At 45.9% G+C, this 20,336-nt stretch overlaps 2 protein-coding genes across 11 annotated transcripts; one reads left to right on the top strand and one right to left on the bottom strand.

Moving 5' to 3' along the window:
* Positions 1–1,240: 1,240 nt before the first annotated feature.
* Positions 1,241–7,231, top strand: LOC123070568 (disease resistance protein RGA5). 5 transcript variants are annotated; one of them, XM_044493833.1, is made up of 6 exons: positions 1,241–1,592; positions 1,670–1,763; positions 1,875–2,693; positions 3,339–5,634; positions 6,318–6,498; positions 6,928–7,231. In XM_044493833.1, the coding sequence occupies exons 3-4, from the start codon at positions 1,891–1,893 to the stop codon at positions 5,272–5,274; spliced, it is 2,739 nt and encodes a 912-aa protein (XP_044349768.1). In that variant the 5' UTR covers positions 1,241–1,592; positions 1,670–1,763; positions 1,875–1,890; the 3' UTR covers positions 5,275–5,634; positions 6,318–6,498; positions 6,928–7,231. The 5 variants fall into 5 exon arrangements, with proteins under 5 accessions (XP_044349768.1, XP_044349782.1, XP_044349757.1 ...); XM_044493847.1 differs by having other exon boundaries at positions 1,868–2,693; positions 6,421–6,498; XM_044493822.1 differs by having other exon boundaries at positions 1,868–2,693.
* A 917-nt stretch (positions 7,232–8,148) lies between these two features.
* LOC123070591 (uncharacterized) lies at positions 8,149–16,343 on the bottom strand. 6 transcript variants are annotated; one of them, XR_006433858.1, is made up of 10 exons: positions 15,415–16,343; positions 14,935–15,179; positions 14,659–14,781; positions 14,504–14,583; positions 13,500–13,655; positions 13,152–13,402; positions 11,956–12,041; positions 10,468–11,860; positions 10,273–10,342; positions 8,630–9,808 (listed from the first exon to the last, which is right to left on the bottom strand). XR_006433858.1 is itself a non-coding variant. In XM_044493859.1 (4 exons), the coding sequence occupies exons 1-4, from the start codon at positions 10,668–10,670 to the stop codon at positions 8,197–8,199; spliced, it is 582 nt and encodes a 193-aa protein (XP_044349794.1). In that variant the 5' UTR covers positions 10,671–10,814; the 3' UTR covers positions 8,149–8,196. The 6 variants fall into 6 exon arrangements, 3 of the variants coding, with proteins under 3 accessions (XP_044349794.1, XP_044349802.1, XP_044349810.1); XR_006433846.1 differs by having other exon boundaries at positions 8,630–9,696; XR_006433853.1 differs by having other exon boundaries at positions 8,630–10,342; positions 15,415–16,342.
* Between the last annotated feature and the right edge of the window lie 3,993 nt (positions 16,344–20,336).

The following is a 20,336-nucleotide window of genomic DNA, read 5'->3' as shown; positions in this document are numbered from 1 at the left end:
CGGGGGGTGGGGCGGGGCCAGATCTGATGTGGGCGGCGTGCGGCGGGGTGTGGAGGCGGCGGGGCAGCGGCGGACGGGCGGGAAAGGAAATGAAGTGGCGGTTGGGTGTTCGCGGGCGGCGGCTAGTTTTGGACCAGATGCACCTCGTGATGTTAATTTGCACCGCGAGGTGTTGTAATTTACATCACGAGGAGGCTGCGGTCTAATTTTTTTTACATATGAACCGTCTGTTGAAGCTGCATTTTTGGCCTCAGACGATTTAAAAGTTAGTTACTTTTACATTTGGACCATCTATTGGAGATGCTTTTAGTCTACACATGTGATTAACTTGTGATGTGGTAGCAGCTTGGTTGGGGTTAATTATGTATACATGATACACAACAACTGCAGATGTGCAATTGATGTAATTTCAAGAACTGGGACTTGTTCAAATTGGCCAGCCTCGTGTCTATGTTCATTGATCTAAGACTGTTGTGTGCAAAGTGTAGATCCATGATACATCAGCCTGAAGCTGAAAGTAGAATAGATCCACGACGGCGGTATCTCACTTAACTAGGAGGTATAACTAGCAGAGAATAGATCCATGACCCGGTATCTTGACACTGTTGTTAGAACCCTAGTTGAGAATTTGAGTGGAGGCATAGGTTTACTTCCGCAAGAACTAAAATATTTATAAAAGCGCAAATAATATGGCCGAACCAAAGACCAATGCCGGATCAGAGCAAAAAATAGCGAAGCCAAGGAAGGAACCATGGGACCTACCGTACATCTTTCTCAAGAAAAAATAAATTATGGTACACCCGTGGTTTTAAATTTCACTTTCAGAAATATTTCAGCACCTACCAAAATTACTGAATTTCAGTGAATTAGGTTTGTAGTTCAGCAAACTTTCGCTTAAAATTCAAAAGAATTTTAAAAATAAAAATAAAAATATTTGAATTCTTGTGTACAACTGAAATGGCATTTTGAAGAAAGGTTGGTATTTCGGTGTCTACATGAAAGACGGTGAAATCTCAGTGAAAGTGTAAACCATGGGTACACCTTAGTACCTTTTTTTTAGCACGGTACACTGCAGTATGTGCTTACGTTACGTGATTTATTTGTCCGAGTAGTTTATTTTAGTTCGTGGGCTGGGCTGGGCCGTACGTGATAATGTGTGGTTGTGGGCCTGGTTCGCAGGGCATCTGTCTTCATCGTCAACCTCTGAACAGTCCCGGGCCTTTTCGTCGGTGGTCGCCGGTCGTCGCGTGAGTCGTCGAGCTCTGCACAGAAATACTCCCGTGTCCTCACTCACTTCCAGCACTCCCCACTCTTCTAGGGTTCCGCCGCTACCGCCGCACCTACCTCCTCATCTCCTTGCCCCGTTGCTCGTTGCTACTCCCGCCGCCGGCACCGCCAACACAAGCCAGGTTTTTTTTTCCGCATCCGCACTCGCTTCCTCATCTCCCCACTCCCGTCGCCGGTGCCAGATCCGCCTCCTCCCCCTGGACGCCTCCGGCTCGTCTCCGCCTAATTCCCGTCCGCCTCCTCTCCTTCATCCGTGAGGTGCCTTCCCCAACCTCTCGACCTGTTTCCTCCGCCACATCGATCAGGTAACACATCGGCCATAGCCTGCATCTACTCTTAATTTACACCACCAACTAACTCTTGCTTCACACATCGGCCATAGCCTGCATCCCCGCCGCATTCCTTCTCCCCCGACCGGCCCCGGCTCGCTGTCTTGCAATCTCCGACCTCCCCGTTTCCTTCCTTCACCACATCAGGTAAGATACCAAACACCTCGCCACTGCAGAGGATCCCAACACCTCGCCACCACTTAATTCTTTTTTATCTCTTTATTTATGACACCAACTAACCGCTGCTTCAGTCTGTAGCTAGTCAGCCGCCCAGATGACCGGCGGAATCGTGACCGTGGCGAGCGGGGTGATGAACCCCCTGATCGGCAAGCTCACCGCACTCATGGGTGATGAGTACAAGAAGTTCAAAGGGGTCAAGAAGCAGGCCTCCTTCCTCCAGAAGGAACTCAGTGCCATGAACGCCGCCCTGAAGAAGCTTGAGCTCATGGATGACGAGCTCGACCCAACTGTCAAGGATTGGAGGGACCATGTCAGGGAGATGTCCTACGACATGGAGAATTGCATCGACGACTTCATGCGCCAGTCTCGGGCTGATGATGCTAAGGGAAGCTTCATCAAGAATACTGCTCGACGCATCAAGAAGATGCGAGAGCGCCTTCGCATAGCCCACCGGATGAAAGAGCTCAAGACCCTTGCCATAGAGGCGAATGCTCGGCGGCAACGGTATATGGTTGATGATTGGAAGCCTGCCTCCGGCTCTCTGGTTGTTGACCCTCGTCTGCGAGCGGTCTACCAGGACGCAGATTCTCTCATTGGCATTGATGGCCCAAGGGAGGAGGTTGTCACTCGGTTAATGGATACTCAGAACAAACTCAAGGTGGTGTCAATTGTGGGATTCGGCGGTCTTGGCAAAACTACACTTGCCAAACATGTGTATGACAAGATTGGCTCACAATTCGATTGCAAGGCATTCTTTTCAGTTTCGCAGAGGCCTGATATGAGTGAGCTACTCAACAATTTACAATATAAACTTGGGATGAAGAAGCCTGATACATCTCACACTCGCAAGGTTGACGACATCATTGAAGAGCTAAGACAACATCTGAAAAATAACAGGTAATGCATACTATCGGCAGTCATTTGCATGGGCTACATTTGTTTAATGTACATTTTGTACTGATATTTGTCCATCGAAGCTGCATTTTGATTGTACGGTGCTGTCTGTTTATGGTAGACATTTGAAGTCAGAAAAATAAACATATAAAAAATACTTTTCTTCTTTCGAAAAATAGAAGTATTGGACTATTGGTATATTTTCCATCCAAGTGTCATAATTGCTAGGGTAATAGAAACATGTTAAACCCATGTGCCTTTAGTGAGAAGAGCAAGGCTAGCTATTGAATGTCTGTGTGACACATATGTGCTAAACCGGTCAGAAATTTTGACAAAGTTTTTTACATCTAGGATTAAACATATCCCTCCACGCCTTTTCTTTTTATGAAAATGGAAATAGTTAATCTAGACATCGAGTTATGACGTCAAGTTCGCATATCTGGTACTAATTTTGATCCTTTGTGATAGACAGGGACAATGATATGCTTTGGTATTACTTTTTCGTTCAGTATGATAATTCGTTAGCTTCTCAGAAAATTTCCTATACCCCTTTTTGCTGCAACCTATTTTGTCAAGATTTTGATGATTGCGCCTATAATCTAAATATTTATATTATGATGTAACTTACCTTTACAAACATTTGAACAGGTACCTTATTGTTGTTGACGATGTGTGGGATGAATCAGCATGGAACATTATTAAGTGTGTGTTTCCAGAAGAGGGTAATGGAAGTAGAGTAATAGTCACAACACGAGTGGAAGTTGTGGCTGGTGCAGCCTGTCAGAATGACCGTGAGGGCATCTACAAATTGGAACCTCTCAGTGAAGAAAATTCAAGAATGTTATTGGTGAACAGAGTATTTGGATCCGGACATGGTTGTCCACCCCAATTTGAACAAGTCATGACTGCGATTTTAAAGAAGTGTCATGGGCTGCCACTTGCAATTATCACAATAGGTAGCCTATTAGCCAGTCAAGATAGATCAAGGAAGGGGTGGGAGAGTATAAGGGATTCTCTAGGTGCCCACTCTGCCACAAATCCCTCCTTGGAAGAGATGAAGAGTATATTAAACCTTAGCTACATGCATCTTCCTGCTTATCTGCGGGCATGCTTTTTATACCTTGGTATGTATGTTGAGGACTATGAGATCTCACGGGATGATCTTGTTCGACAATGGATCGCTGAAGGCCTTGTAGGTAATTTGCAGGGGAGAGATATGGAGGATGTTGGCAGGAATTATTTCAATGAACTTATCAATAGAAGCATGATTCAGTCTTGTGAAACGGAGTGTGGAGAGGTATTGTCTTGCAAAGTACATGATATAATGCTTGATTTGATCCTAAGCAAGTGTGCTAAAGATAATTTTTTAAGTGTGGCATACAATTATGAAGACATGGCAAGACTGCATGCCAGCAAATACAAGGTCCGGCGATTATCTGTGAGCTCTATGGCTAGTGGTGGAGCAACATATGGACCAACTATTGGTGTTAACCTATCACAAGTTCGGTCGTTTACACTGTTGGGGAAATCCATGCCTCCTCTTGTGTTGTTCAAGTATCTCCGGGTGATTAGGATTGATCAAGGTAGTACTCAGAGAGACGAGGAGATCCTTGACCTCAGCGCTATTAGCCAATTGTTTCAGTTGAGGTATTTGTATGTTTGGGGACTAAGATTTGTGCAGCTCCCTGCTGAACTTCAAGGGCTTCTTTACTTGCAGACACTGCACATAGATTCACCGCTCGACAGCATTCCTTCAGATATAGACCATTTGTCCCACTTGTCCTATCTTTATCTTCATACTTATAATTGCAACCACAGATTGCTGCCTGAATGGATTAGTAATATGAAATCACTGAACAGTCTGACAATGTCGGTAGGCTGGGGGACTGGTCAGAGTGAATTGAATGGGATGAACGGTATTATAGGTTTGGGCGAGCTGACCAATCTCACGGACCTAACAATCAGTCTGTATTCTTTGGAGAAGCCAGAACTTGATGCTTTGGCCTGCTCCATTGGAAAGCTATGTAACCTCAAATCTCTTCAACTCTCAGGGTTTCAGACTGAAATCCATAACCAGATGGGCTCATTATCCAATCCTTTCCAACACATCGAGAAAATTGACGTGCGTGTATTGAATTTCTGTAGAGTTCCCATTTGGATCGGTGGTCTCCATTGCCTTCGCCTCCTTGACCTGCGTGTGGAGGAGACGTCAACTGAAGATTTCCGTCTTCTTGGAGAGCTTCCCTCCCTCGTCAAACTCAAATTCAGGCCGTCACGTATCCCTGAAGAAAGGGCTATACTAGGCACGGGACTATTCCCCGTTCTGGAGTACTTCGAATTTTGGACTGATGAAGACGCTATGGCATACTTGGGATTCGAGGCGGGGGCTATACCCAACCTACAAACCCTCTCTCTCCAAAACAGGAAGTGGGGTGGCGGCACACCAGTTGGCATGGAGCACCTGTTACGCCTTCGGAAGATCAAACTATGGAGGGTTGACTCTGGTGATGCCACCATAGCGTCTGTGTTCAGGAACGCCTTATCAGTGCACCCAAACCGCCCTTCCGTTGAGCATTTTCTTTAGTTAGATTTCTTCTGTCGGATTGCAGTCTGATTCTTTTTAGATTGTGCGGCCAATCTGTTTAACCCACAATGAACTGCTCAGCAGGCCATTTAATTAATGCGGATATGTAACTTGGAAATTTCATGGTGTTGTCAGTGAGTTGCATGACCCCTGCCCGTAATCCAGAGCAGCAGAGCGCCTAGCTAGTGTCCTGATTTGGTTAGAGAGGAGATGAGAAGTTGGAGGCCAGAAAACTACATGGCATTTTAGGAAGAGTGTGGTTGTTTGTGCAGCTCATTGGAGAAATGGGGACTGTTGTGCAAAGGGACCGTAAAACAATCCAGAGTTTTATGACAAGATGACTTTACATTCCAGAACCAGGTAATTGCACAATTATGTTACTATTATGTTTCTCCAGTGGCAATGTTTTTTTTTTCTGTTGGATGATTAACTTCCAAGTTATGTTTTGAGTATTCAAATTGGGATGTCATGAATGCCATATAATTATCTTTCACTAATATGATTTGTGCTGACATTATCTGTTGAGAACTTGGGATATAATGTTAATATTATGATTGTTTTGCTTGTTGGCATGCATACTTTTACTTGGTTGCTAGACAAGTTCAGGGGCCCTTGTTGGCATAAATCAATTGTTCATATACAAAGAGGGGAGCTTGTCATCGTACTGCTATGCTCTGAAAATGATGCTCTCTTGAGTCCATGTTATTCATTCGGGAGATACACTAGAAAGCACTCCCTCTGTTTTAGAAAACATCCATCATGCTGCCGATATACATCTGTTTTGGCACACAAAAGATTATAAGCATTCAGTTGACATAGACTATATATGTGATTAAAGTTTAACTTGTTGATACAGAGTACACATGAGAATAATTAGCACTCGATCGAATGTACGTATCTGGATTCTTTTCTGCTCAGTGGTTACTAGTTAGTACTGTAGTGAGAGCTTACCACTTTCCGGCAGATGCACAGATCGTTATTAGTTATATTCGAGTTATTTCTGCTGATCCAGTTCGGTCTCGTTTTACCATGTGACATAGAAGCTGCCATCAAAGAGAAGACTCCGAGGAGCCTCGGACTCGGTTGATCTTGGTATGAAGGTGCTTGACGCAACTCACTCTGGCTACTCTTTGTACGATCCTGCAGTTGATGGTTGCCGCAAGCCTGCAACCAGTTGGAGATCCTCTGGGTGTTTGCGCTTTGGTCTGCACTGCTGGCTAGTGGGTGGGTTTCGATGCCATGTTTTGGCTGTTTTTTCTCATGCCCTGCCACATTTATTACTGGAAACTGTTATTTACTGCTTATGTGATTCAATAGGCTACCAAGTTCTTTATAAACCTTATGGTATTCTCGAGACCTGGCATCAGTACGAATACGCTACATACATTCTAATCTATACTGAGTCTGCCCAATGATCTCGGTCGGTGCGCGTTGATTATCTTCTGATTTAGCTGTTTGGTTGGTGTTAATAGTTGTGTCTTGTGTTTGTCTGTATGTAGCTTGATCTGTTGTCTCCTCTTGATATGTGAGTGACTTGTATGGCTTCTCTTTTTAATTTCTTGATGTGAAACCCCTTACTTTGCTTTTGTTGGAAGGTGAAGTTTGTGCCGCACAGTGATGGTTTTTTCTCACAACTATTGCTTTTTCTCACAGTGAATGGTTATAATCTTTCGTGTACGAGGGGCTTTTGCTTTTGCTGGGAGAAAGAAGCTGCAGAGAAGAGAGCAGTAGTGGCAGAGGCAGAGAAGAAAGCAGAGGAAGCATCAGTTCCCAACTTGGATGAAACTAGTTTCACACCTGTCCTGGATAGGACTTGTTCATATTGTTGTTGTTTCAGTTTTGGCGTCGATGTGCCTAGAGCCCCACACGAACGCCTTGTGCCGGACTAGCATGACATGTACCAAGCCGTAAACATGTACTCTCTCTGTCACTTTTTATAAAACGTTTTTAGAGTCCATGACGGTGACAAGGAGTGATTCGTCCTAGATATCCATTGTAATGTTTTTGCTAGTTCTACACAAGCCTCACCACATTGCTGCTTCTATGATTCAGTCAGCGGTTCCCTTGAGATTTCGCATCAATGTATTTTGTATGCGCACATACTAAGCTATATTTATTGAATCTGCCTTCTGACCAATCTTCGTCCGATATATATGGTTGGTGTTAACTATGCATGTATGCTGAATAAGGGAGCACACTATCAATTTTCTGGCACTACTTTCAGGTGTCTGGCTTGTTCACATTATTCATCCCTACATTGATGTGTTGTCTCTTCTTCATATGTGAGTGACACTCATGATTTGGTTCATATATATTGGCTTAAGCAAGTCTTCCTTAAAAAAATTATGACTGGAGTCATCGTGCATTACAACATCATGACACACAGGTGAGTCAATCAGTTTGCAAGGCCGGCCATTAAAAATTGTGACTGTCTGCAAAACTCGCATGTTTACTCTCCGCAATACAACATTCAGGTCGACTAACCAATATTTGCAGAACTATGATGCCAGATTTCTTCTCCAATGTATGGTATCTCCTCCAGGAATCCCATTTGCTGCTTGATTTTTAAGTTAGATTCAGATTTCTACCCAAGTAATGCACCTCTTTGATACAGTTTTCTTCAGATTCAGATTTCTCGAAGGCACATGACTATTAGCGAACATGTTCCACGGTTATCATCACAGCAGACGAGGAATCCAGCGTATAAAGACAGGCTCGCTTTGCATATATGTTGGTGCATCTATCTGCACATGTTGAGAGGTTGCCTTGAATGATAGCCACCGGGTTTCTTTATATGTTTCAGTTTTTCTATCTACTAGATGACCAGTTGCGCCAATGGCGCAAGGGGCGAGAGCAAGGGAGGTACTGTTAGAGTGTGTATCAAAATATTCATGCATAGATTGAGTGTATGTGCGATTGTCCTTACGTAATACAATTTGTGCTATGCTCCTGCCTATATAACACAAGAGTTTTGTACAGCACCAAAATTTCTCTTGTCTTGTGCTCAACTCTGCTTAGAAAACCTTGTGAAGAAGAAAGGTCAGTGAACAAGCACTTTTTTGTTATCATCCAGGTGCTCAACTGATCGGCTGTAGTAAATATAAAACTGTTAGAAGACCACAAAGATAAGCATATATGTGTGGCTGTTTAAATGGTATCTGGTATAGCATCAGTAAATTTATGTACCTGTTGGTAGGTCGAATGGCCAGCATTTGCTTTTCTCCATAAGATTATCTTTAGTGAGAGTGAATCGATAAGGAAATAGGTTTGCTTCTGACCGGCTGAGTAGCAAGTAGAGCTGAGCTAGAAGACCAAATGATTGTGCGCACTGATTTAGTCTCGGGAGAATAAAGCAAGTTAATGCAGGTGCATAGCGATGGTACTGAGAGGAAGTTTCTCAGTGGGTAAAAGCAAACATACAACATAGATAAATTACATTGTCTTAGCACAGCACGATGAATTCAATACTTATGCATGATGAGAGTACAGTTCGAAAAGGAGACAGATTTCTAAGGTGAAGCTATAAGACAGAGCTTCATATCTTATTTAACTAACACAGGAGACTAAACATGGAGATTGAACGTAAGAACCACACTGGTTCCCGCCTAACAGAAGCAACCCATCATAGTGAAGCTATACATATAGAGCTTCATATGGCGATCAGATAGCTCAGCAGGCTGAACATGATGCTCATGGATATCGCATATAATGAGCGTAGTCGTCGTTCATGTCTGGATGGCAATCTTCAGCAGAATCTTCATCAGAATGCCCAGTGTATACTGGATCAGCCACGTCCTCATCAGAGTACATGCCTTCTTCCTCCAGGAACTGAGATGCTGTGGTTGTAGTGTTTTGCAGTGCAATTACTGCATCATGAATCACCAGGAGAGCCTGCCTCAGATTAGAGACGGACATTGAGGTAGTTGGGTCCAAGGCAACACCAGTAAGACAATGGATTTTATTTGATGCAGCACGCACTTCATCCACATAGTTGCATGCCTCTTTAGTTATCAGTTTGATTTTGTTGCTGCGTTGGTTGATATCCTCTGATTTTTCTAGCAGCTTGTCTGATACTCTTGCACATGTCTTTTTATTTTGCTCCAGTTGGTAATAATTGTAATCAACAAGTACTTTGTTCTCTTTGTTTTCCATGTATTCAATGGCCAGATCGGCTGCAAGATTCATTGATGTCTCCTCATCCTCGCATACACGAGTTTTCAGTTTAGCCCGGCATGCTGAAGCATGGAAACGTTCTTTCGTACAATGGAATTCAATTTCTGCTTTACATCACCTTGCTCAAGTCAATGCACATGGTAGATTGGTTTAGGGAGCCCAAGCTTCTCAAACATTGCTTCAGCCAAATATGTGGTGGACAGCTCAACCAATTCCATGAGGATGGTTTCAGGAGATAGACCCAGAGGGCTGTCAGAAGGTATAAATGTAGCGTGCATCAAGAACAGTGAGCAGCCAAGCCTTTGATTGCATGTGCATACAGAACCGAAGAACTCTCTAGCAATCTCATGATGAAACGAAACTATAATAATGCAAAGAAATTCACAGAGGTAAGTAACAGAATTATTCTAGGAAGAAGATGGGATGCATGTATGGAGAGAACAATTTTTTTTCGATGGCCTAGGTAAATCACGTGCATCAATGATATTGGCTGGTAGTATGGAATGAGACTACTGGACAAAGACCGAGCGGAGCGTTTCAAAACAAATAATAGCTGTTAAATTATCTATCCTACCGGCCTTATGCGGATATAATATTCGTGGAGCATGCATCAGCACACAAAGCACATCTTAAAAAAGATAGGGAGCGACCAAACATGTGTTTTGTGGACACGCAACGGGATCAAACGTGGACATTGAACAGATAAATATACATCTCACCACTTTTATGCAAATATACAACATTCTGAGGAATGGGGAGCAACCCAATTGGATTTTCGTGGGCATGCAGCAGGATTAGAGCTGAATCTGGAACAGAAGAATATACCTTGAGGATTAGGCAGGTGCTCGGATTAGTCTTTGGCCTGCTTTGCTGAGGACCAAAACGGATCTGAGGCCTAACAAGATAGATCACGGCAGTCAGATTGGAAGTAGAGAGAGAGCAAGAGAGAGATGTCTCTGTACACCGCCACTACAGGGGTTTGACAAGGAGTAGGCGAGAAGATTGAGCAAGGAGGAGCACCTGGGAGTCGGCGGGGTACTTTTCGGGGACCGAGCGCCGCAGAAGAAACAACAGAGGTAGAGAGTGGGGCTCGATAGGATAAGGCTCAGGGAAGAATGCGAGCTCAGGGAAGCAGACAGGATAAGGCTCGGCTGTTTGTTTGGTTTTTTTTTTCTTTTTTGAGGTGGGGCTCGGCTGCTAGAAGGCAGGCCCGCGGCAGACATCGTGAGAAGGGCGCCGGTCCAAAGGGAAAACGGGCCGCACTTATCCTTTTAGGTAATTGCTTTAAATTGTCTCAAAAGAAAAAGGTAATTGCTTTAAAAAAGACATTACAAAGAAACAAGGAATAGAAAAACATGCTGGTCATAGCAGGGTTTTTTTTTAGGATGTAGTAGGAGCCTTCCCGTTCCATGCTCATTTTATTGAGCAATACTGGTCTTGTTAAAAAGGATGCAGTTTGTTTTCTGTATTACTTTACAGGTAAAAAATGCGCATTATTTTTGTTTTCACATTAGATAAATTCAGAGCAGAATGTTAGTTTTCTGAAGATCTGGGCAAGTTATTTCAAAAGCAACTGAATGCATGAAGACCGAAATAGAAAAGCTGAGTGATATAAAATATTTGGAAGAGTCATTCCGTAAAATGCATGCATTCCCTTAGCCTCCGTAAACTAATATAAGAGCGTTTAGATCACTACTTTAGTGATCTAAATGCTCTTATATTAGTTTACGGAGAGAGTACCAGGGAGCCAGGCAAGATCAGGAGGGATAAAAAAGAAAGTGTGATGTTAGCAGGCCTTTTACAAAAACAAATCAAGTTTCCGTGCGCTGAACATTTAATTTAGTTGTCGATTCTTAACTTTGATTTACTAATGAGTTCCTATCGATATTTAAAGAAGGCCAAAAAGAACCTTGAACGATCTGCTGGAACAGTGAACAGACCGGCAGAGACATCATGCTTATCTTGCAAGGTGAATCAGTAAAGATTAGCAAGCCTAGCAGCAAACACAAGACATAAGAAAGAGCACACGGTATAACAAGAACAAAAAGACTTAGATTAAGCAGCATGGCCCAGTGGCATTTACAGGAGGTAGAAATTGTCATAAGAAGGGAGATAAGACAGAAAGGGCTGACGGCGATATTTACAACGCATAGTACTTGATTTGTTCGAGGACCTAAATAGAGGAATTGTCATGACAGTGGCTCGACATAGTTATGCGAGTGTCAAAGCCTTGTCTTACAAAGTTGCACAAAATAAACCTGGTGCACGCCCAAAAGTGTGCTGAGTTGACGATCTTCAGACCCCGATGGCCAGACCATTGCTGTGACGCAGCAGAGCTGAGAAGCTCTCTTCAGCAAGACACCCTTCTAATGGTGAACTTCGCTTGATAAGCAAGCAGAACATAGAAGATACCCTGAGAAAGAAGAGGAACCAGAGTTATCATCATATTGCGACAAATCATCTGGCGCGCCTGTAGGAAAAATGGAACTCAAGAAGCGCCAGCCGCACCGTATGTACATATCTAGCCTAGTCCATGAAAGAACTACTGCTTCGTTTTCTTTGGAGCGCCAGCTGGCTTGACAGCAGTGTTTGTCCTGAATGTCGTTCATTAGTAAAAAGAAGAATTATAGAGTAATAAAAAAACAAGGACATAAGCATTAGGCACATCATATAGAAGACAACATAAACAAGCAGAAGACCAGCTGAATCTTATCGCAGAGCAAGTTCAATCATATGGCTAATTAGTCTGCATGTATGAAGCACATTATTTTGCATGCAGCAGCAAGGATTGTCTATACATGGAACAAGAAAGAAATAAGAACACATATTACATCTTGAAGGTAGAAGGATGTTTTATTGAGCCTCTGATAAGTTTGAAAACAGCAGTGATAGAAAAGAAAGTCTGGTCAAATGGCATTGCATGCATCAGTGAAGAAGAAAACATTACTGAGATCAGAAGGATGCTTTTGATTGTAAAGAAGGCATGGTAAAGAAAAAACAACAGGCATGACACACAGAGGCAGGTCCAGAGAGCCGTGCCCGAGCGGCGCTCCACGACAGCGGCCTCGGAGGCCTGTCCGGCAAGCCGCACGCGATGGTAGCTCCGGCGAAGGCAGGTCCAGCGAGTTACGCACGAGCAGCTCCGGCGAAGGCAGGGCCAACGCGCAAGTGCGAGCGGCGGCGGTTGAGGTCCGATGGGCTGAGAAGAGTGGGCTCGAGAACTACGAACGGAACCAACGTCAACAACCGGGCATGAACTGCGGGTCTAAACATTTTGGAGCTGAACCTGTTCAGACCTATAACCAACCATACGCAACCATTTGCTATAAGAAACCAAACTGAACCAAACTCATGCCAGTAGGCTTAGTAATTGGAGGGGGCTCCCAATGCCAAGAGCTAAGTTAAAACATGTGGAAGTGAAAAATCATAGGCAATCAACACTACAACTTGCAGTTTATTCAATCCCCATCAATTCGAGTCCTTTGTTTCAACAGGAACATCAAAATCCCTTTAATGTTAGTCATACCGTGAGAACAGGGATAGGAATAGGAAGGGAGATTTTTTTCTTCAGAAAGGTATGGTTGATTATTCATCTTCCTTCTTTGTCGAATCCAAAAACATGGTGTCTACCTAAAGACGCATATTATGTTATGAAATAAAAATTAGAGAGACAGGGGTCATAAAGAGAAAAAAACAACGCATACCAGAGATTCGTCAAAGACCGCCTCTTGTTTTCGCCGCAGGATTATCTGGGCTCATATTGCCCCCACCTCCCTCCTGGCTATGCGGCTCGATTGACAACATCGGACTCAATACAGCTCAAAATTTCTCCAAAAATTGGAGCCAACTCACAAGGAAGGCTCGAATCAGCATAAGGGAGCAGGTGGATCCTCTTTCTCCCGCCGCCAATGAAAGAAGGGACAAGCATGTGCTGCTTCGTCGGGATGTCTTCGACCTACAGGGCACACCGCAATAAGCAATTGAGTATGCATCAATGCAAATAGGTGGAGGCAGAGCACCCCGGTGGCAGTGTGAGATTTGCGGGTACTTACCATCTGGCCGTGGGTGACGAGGTAAACATTGAGGTCGGGCAGAAATGATGCGGGGCGCCATCGAGGTCAGTGCCGCACACGGTCAGTCATCCTTGTGCACGTTTCTCTTAAGTAAATGAACATTTCACCTCATAGTATCAGCATCTCTCTTAAGTCCTGAAATGACATTTCACCTCATAATATCAGGTAATTAGAAGATTAAGTAAATGAGCATTCCACCTCATAATATCAACATTTTCTCTAAAGTCCTGAAATGACATTTCACGTGTATTCAAGTAGCTCTTCACGATTCACATGTTCACACAGATATGATGAATTACTGGAGTTGGACATATTTCCCTATGTACAGAGCTCAATAATGTGTGCATCACAATTAGTTTTCCACCTCGCAAATATATGACTATATGAGAATACACACCTTGGAAAATATTTCCAAAAATAAGAACTGCTAGCAAAAGGCTATCTGTTTTTGCTTAAGAAATAGTTTCTTAAGTTTCTGCGGTATTGCCTAGGTAAACAGACACCGCATAAGCACTTCCCAATTGCAAGGGGTAAGCACAGTCAGAGTGTGAAGCCCAACCAAAAGGATTTAACATGGTAATTAACTACAGTTTCGCCAAAATATCTTCATGAAGAACACGTTTAATTTCAAATATCCACAAGAATCTATCAGAGGCATAGCCATGTATGGTGTGACAGTAAGGAACATCTCCAACTCAATTAGTTCTTGAAATAAAATTAGGCAGCGGTTCTGAAGAACATACTGCCAGTAGGGCAGTTCATTCAAAAAATTCAGCCACCTCAGGAGTATAAAGGTAACAGATGGCGACAATCCAAAAGGCCATGTAACACAAGAAAGGGGTCTACTGCACGCATATATACTAATTTGGCAAACAAAGAAAATCTGTGAGATCTATTAAGGAACAAATAGCCTAATGTTTTAATTTGGCAAACAAAGAAAGGGGTCTACCGCACGCACATATACTAATGTATTGATTTTGTACCTGGCCTTTGCGACATCATTTTTTTCCTCAAAAAGACTGTCCAGCTCCATTCTTGGAACTATGGCTCAAACCACTATTTTCTGGAAAAAGAATACCAGCTTAGGCTTTGGAAAAATAGTATAACAACACAGCAAAATATTAATACTCGTATTTACCATCAAAGACGTCGGACTAAATTTGCTGTTGGGGGGGTCTCCAACTCGTAGAATGCATCATCTGGATTTTCCTTAACAACCCGGTATTGGAACTGTACAAATCAGCTGAACAAACAAATTATCCTGCAGGGAAAAAGACGTCGTCGATTGTTTCAGCAAGTACAAAAACAAGCACAGATGTCGTTGCGCCGCCGCAGCTTGCACGTCGCCTCGTCCGGCCACGAGGGAGTACGTGACAGTGAGAGAGAGGATGGAGGCAAGGACGCCGGGACGGACCTTGAGAGTGGACGAACGACAGCGTGAGGGCCGGACAGATCCGGCCGTCTCTGCGGCCCATGCTTCTCCAGCCGGGGACGACGGCGAAGGCATCATGGACCACCACTGCGGCTCGAGCTCCTCCCGGATCGCTGCTGCACGCGTTGAGACCGAGGCGGGGGAGGAGGCGGACTTGCGCCAATGCGAGAGGAGCAGGGGATAGGAGGAGCCGTTCTTATGGACAGCATTAGCAAATACATGGACATCTGCATCAGTTTAGCATGCCATTAAATTAAACAAAGGTTTCAAATTCACTTCCAAACCAATGTAGCGTTGCAGATTTACAGACAAAATCTAAACCATTTATCCATCACCCAAATTAGGAGCCAGTAACAACAATATAACCAACAAATTAATCACACAAATTAGAAGGGTAAACTAATAAAAGTTAGAGATATGCATACATGGAAGAAAAAGAAAACAAATGAAAGAGGATCTTACCAGGAGTTTAAGTCCTTGATTTGGCTGTGTAGATGCCAATGTAGAGAGGGGAATTGCCTGCTCTACTTCTTGCTCCAACCCACTTCTTGTAACGCCCACGCCTTATCCTCGTTGCGTCATGTTCCCACCTCCACCTTCCATCTCTTCTTCTCAAAGCAGGCAGGCGAGCTACTCCTGGAATATCGGGAGATGCAGTGATGCAGCAACACAAGGAGGAATTTCTCCTGCCGCCCTTGCCATTTTCGCCTCCCGCCTGGCTGCACCTGGGAGTTGGCCATCGTCATCTTCCGCCAGCTGAATGGAGGTGGTCGCTGGGCGAGGCCTCGTTCATGGCAGCAAATTAGAGGCGTCGACAGCGTGGATCCATCCTAATTCGTCCCCCTCTGTTCGTCAAGAAAAGAGTACATAAGAAAGAGAAGGAGAGAAATCTGGAAGAATGGATTGGAGAAGAGAGAACGACGCCGGCACACCCACGCCGGCAGGGTCCCCGGGCCTGTCGTTGACGGAGCCGTGTGGATCTGGGCCGGCCGGATCCAGTGGATAGCTCTCCGCATGCTCGCGCTGGAGCTCGCCCTCGCCCACTGTCGTGTGGTGCAGCTGCGACCCCGGCTCCTCCTGTTGAGCACGGAGGCAGAGGAAGAGGCGGCGCAGCAGCAAAGGAGATGAGACGGCCGAGCTGAAGGGGAGAATCAGGGGGAGAGGAGGGGAGCCGGCGGCAGCAAGATGGGACGAGGAGACGCGGGAGGAGGAGATGGTGGAGGCGGAGGAGACGAGGCGGCCGAGAGGGAGGGGAGCGGAGGCGGCGGCGACACGGAGAAGAGGAGCGGGATGAGGGAGAGAAGGGAGATATTTTCACGGGAGAGAGAATGGCTGCCCAATCCTAATCGCTGCAGTCCATCCAATCACGCGCTCCCACCCCCACGCTGTACGCCCTGCCACCCACGTTCGCCACTGCGGCCCCCTTTTTGGATGATCGGCACGCACACGCGCGACACCCGCTGCAGCCGCTGAAACGGTGGCCCCGCGCACAAGGGTAGTCCAGCTGTCATATGTTCTAGCTCGAGTGACGAACGTACAGAAAAATAAACGCTCAGATGTTTGACAGCGGGGTAAAAACCAGCAAGCAGATACAACGCAGGGTAGAATGATCGGACCAGATTCAAAACAGAGCTCAATGGCCTCAGATGGGCGGGTAGCATAGCGGGATTTATATGTTCAATGTATGTATGTATGCCTAATTGCTCGAGCAGAATGTTCCGGAGATGACTTGGAGCAGTTTGTTTTTCTGTATATGTATCTTGTTCATCTTTCAATCCAACTCTGGTGACATACATCTCTGTAACTATTTTGTCTGAATACCTCTATCTGTGGCTAAGCAGCGGAGATGCAGAGCTGACTGTCTGCGGCAAGAAGGGAGCAGGATTGGCAAACAAAGAAGAAGCTGAGGCAAAGAATGTAGCAGCCGAACAGAAGAAAGAACTTCTTGTGTTAATGCTGAAAGTGGCCCTTTCCTATGAGTCGAGCTTCATCTTGTTCTGTTCGGGAGAAGTTCAGCGTCGGAGATGCGGCATGCTGATATGACCTGCAGCTGATGGTTTTAGTTTGCTGAGAATATTGCCCCCGACAGTCTGCAGCCTGAACCTGAACCTGAAGAAGAATGCAGACTACGACGCACCGTCATCCGGCTGTGGGCCGAGAACGGCGCATGGCCGAAGGGCGAAAGCAGTGAGCCCCAAGATGAGCGTGTCCGGCCAGACCAAGCAACCGAACGTAGTGCTCGAAACTAGGCTGGGCGCCGTGCCGTCTCATATTTATCCCGTCCCCCGCGTCGCCCTCCCTGACGGCGACGGGGGAACCCAGATCCGGCGGCTTACAACCTTCCCACCTCCCTCCCCACCTCGCCGCCACCGGAGGAACGGCCGGTGAAGCCGGCGCCGGCTCCTGGGATGGTGGCGGCGGGGCAGGATCCAGCACGTCCCCCAATCTGACCGATCCCTTTCGATGGTGAGGGTCCGGATCTGAGGCGGCGGCCTTGTTGGTGCGGACGGTGCTTCTCCGGCGGCGGGGAGTGCTCGTCGGTGAGGTAGGCCGGTTCCCCTCGGCTGCGCGGGCAGCGAGGTCCCGGTGGGCGCAGGTCATGGCGCGGGGAGGCCCCGGGCTCCCCTCGTCAGATCGGAGGCGATCCTGGTCCGCTCGTGATGCATGACCTTCGGCCGGCCTGGATCTCCGGCATACACGCGCCTGCTGATGATGTGGCTGGTTCGGAGGTGGCGGCAGGGTGCTTGGCCGGGGGAAACCCTTGGCCGCCGGTGGCGGTCACGGCGTCGATGGCGTCCCGGACGCCATTCCCTCCTTGGTGGCGGCGCCGAGGCTAAACCTCCCCTGCCTCTCCCCTTCCCCTGCGCCCGGGTGAAAACCCTAGCCCCGGTGGCTAAGCGGCGGCGGCACCACAGCGTCGTCACCTTCTTGAAGGCGCCGACTTGGGCATGGGGATGCTGGGTGTGCATGGCGTGCTTGTCTGGTTCCTGGTGGCGGCCCGCCTGATCTACTGCGTCGCAACTCCAGGCAGTGTCTCAGGGCTGCGGTGCTTCTCTTCCGGCCGTATCTTCGATGGGGATCTCGCCCTTCCTCACCTTGTACATGCCGTGGTGGAGCGGTACTTCATCTCACTCATTGATGGCGGCGAAGATCGGCGGCATGGCGCTGCGGAGGCTCGCCGCCCGATGCGCGGAGATAGACTCGCGCAAGAGGAGGTTGCTGTCTGGCGTCATGGTGACGTCGATGGTAGAGTGGCCAGACAAGGTAGAAGCCTCAATATGATCTGAAGGCGGACCTGTGGAAGATGGCGGCGACGACACACGAGTGCGTCTGACCGGATTGTGCCCTAGACCCGGTATGTGGCTCGGCTGGGGCTTCCGAATATGTTTCGGTTTCCGGCTTTTGATGTTAGGCTTATGTGAGTGGTTTGGGTAGTGGCCCAGCTAGCACCCTTTCATCATTTTGGATAGGAGTAGCGGCATGTGTTGCCAAGATGATGGATTCAGGCTCATTGTTGTAATACTTTGTAGGGTCCTGAGAATAATCAATAAAGTGGCCATATGCATCTCCCAGATGCAGAGGTCGGGGGTCATCCTCCTTTTCTAAAAAAAAAGTACCTTGATGCTGTAAAACTCTGCTTCTCATCCAAGATGGTGATGGTTTTGCTCTGCATGGTACTCCCTCCGTCTGAAAATACTTGTCATCAGAATGGACAAAAAGGGATGTATCTAAAACTAAAATACATTTAGACACATCCCTTTTTATTCATTTTGATGACAAGTATTTCCGGACAGAGGGAGTAGTATACATCTGCCTGAAAGAGAATGGATGTTAGCTAGTGCTACCAAGTGAAATATATACGGTGCTTGCATTCTAGTACAACTGAAGGAGAATGAGATGCTCTCCTCCGTCTTCAGTTGCAGGACGAATCTGGTAGCAGCAGATAATCTATCTAGACTCTGTATATTGGTGCATCTGCACTCACTGTATCTGGGCAATCTTTGACTGGATTACTTTGTAAAGACATGCTGCATCATCTTGACAGTAGATTATCTTCAGATATACGAGTAGCTGCTTTGTTTGGTGTTTAATCAGTGTCAAATCTGGGACCTGTTCATATTATTGTTCAGTCTTGTGTGTGCCTATACATGCCTTGCTCTGCTCTCCCTTCTTCTGTTCTTCATATGCGAATGACTAATCTGATCAGGCTAATTAGTTTACTGTTTGCAAAGGCACTTGAGCATTTTGGTTCTCTAGGTTCAGTAGTATGATGTGGGGTGTTTGCTTCCCTGACACGGTTTGAAAAGAAACACTGATTGATCTCCTCTTGACAGAAAAATCTCAATAATATTATTCTCTACTTGTGTTGGAATAAATTAAAGGTTGTGATCTGAACATGCATATGGTGAACTTGCTTGACTTGGAAAAACCCTGTACTAGAATATTACTCTGATCTTGACCACGACCTACTCTTAGTCGTGCTAACTAGTTTTACTAACCAAGTCATGGAAATTTGTGAACTTGGCAAGGCTCGAAAAATGAATTTCCTTGCAAGATCAGGAATGACATGGGAAATTAACTGGATTAGTTTGAAGTTTCACCTTAACCAACCCCATGTACTTGTGACTGCGGTGTTAGCCCTTAGGTACAACACTGCCTTGCTTGAATACCTCTGTAGCTAATTCTAACAGTGGATATTTTTCTGAAAGTGGCCCTATCCTATGAGTCGAAGTGAACTTGTGGACTGGAGATGCGGCATGCTGATAGTATATGATCTATCATAGTGTTCAGTCTTGTGTATATTTGTTGATACAAATGAGCCTGCAGTGCAGGTGATGGTATGGACTGAGACTGCAGCCTGAACGTGAAGAAGAATGCAGACTAATGACATACCGCAAGGACGTTACACGCTCCCTGGAACTCGTGCAGCATCGACGAGGCCATGCTGTCCCGACCCTCGGATGCGTACATGTTCGACCAGGCCATCGGACCACGTACTCACCAGTTGTTGCCGCGGACGACCACGACCACACGTCAGACATCCACTGGATCACACGCTTCGTCCACAAAAATACCTAATGACCTGGCACCAGAGAGTCTCATACTCCTACTGACTTGGCACTGAAATACATAATGCAGGTGACACGGCAGACCACACATATATTGCTGTAATATGCCTTCTGCGTCACCTGGTTTCTTCCCAACATATGAACCGCTACTATTACTATCTAATTTTGAGCGGCAAAAATTCATCTTCTTTGCAAGTTTTTCTTTTTGTTGCACGCACTCATTTGTACGTGATCTACGCTACGTCCAACAGAGTGTCAACCATTGTTCAAGATGGTATGTATGTGGTTAGAGCTGTTGGCCACGGAGATTTTTAG

This window comes from Triticum aestivum, chromosome 1A (assembly GCF_018294505.1).
Source record: "Triticum aestivum cultivar Chinese Spring chromosome 1A, IWGSC CS RefSeq v2.1, whole genome shotgun sequence".
Taxonomy (NCBI): domain Eukaryota; kingdom Viridiplantae; phylum Streptophyta; class Magnoliopsida; order Poales; family Poaceae; genus Triticum; species Triticum aestivum.
The sequence above is the reverse complement of the archived record's forward strand: the minus strand, read 5'-3'. Positions and strand labels throughout refer to the sequence as shown.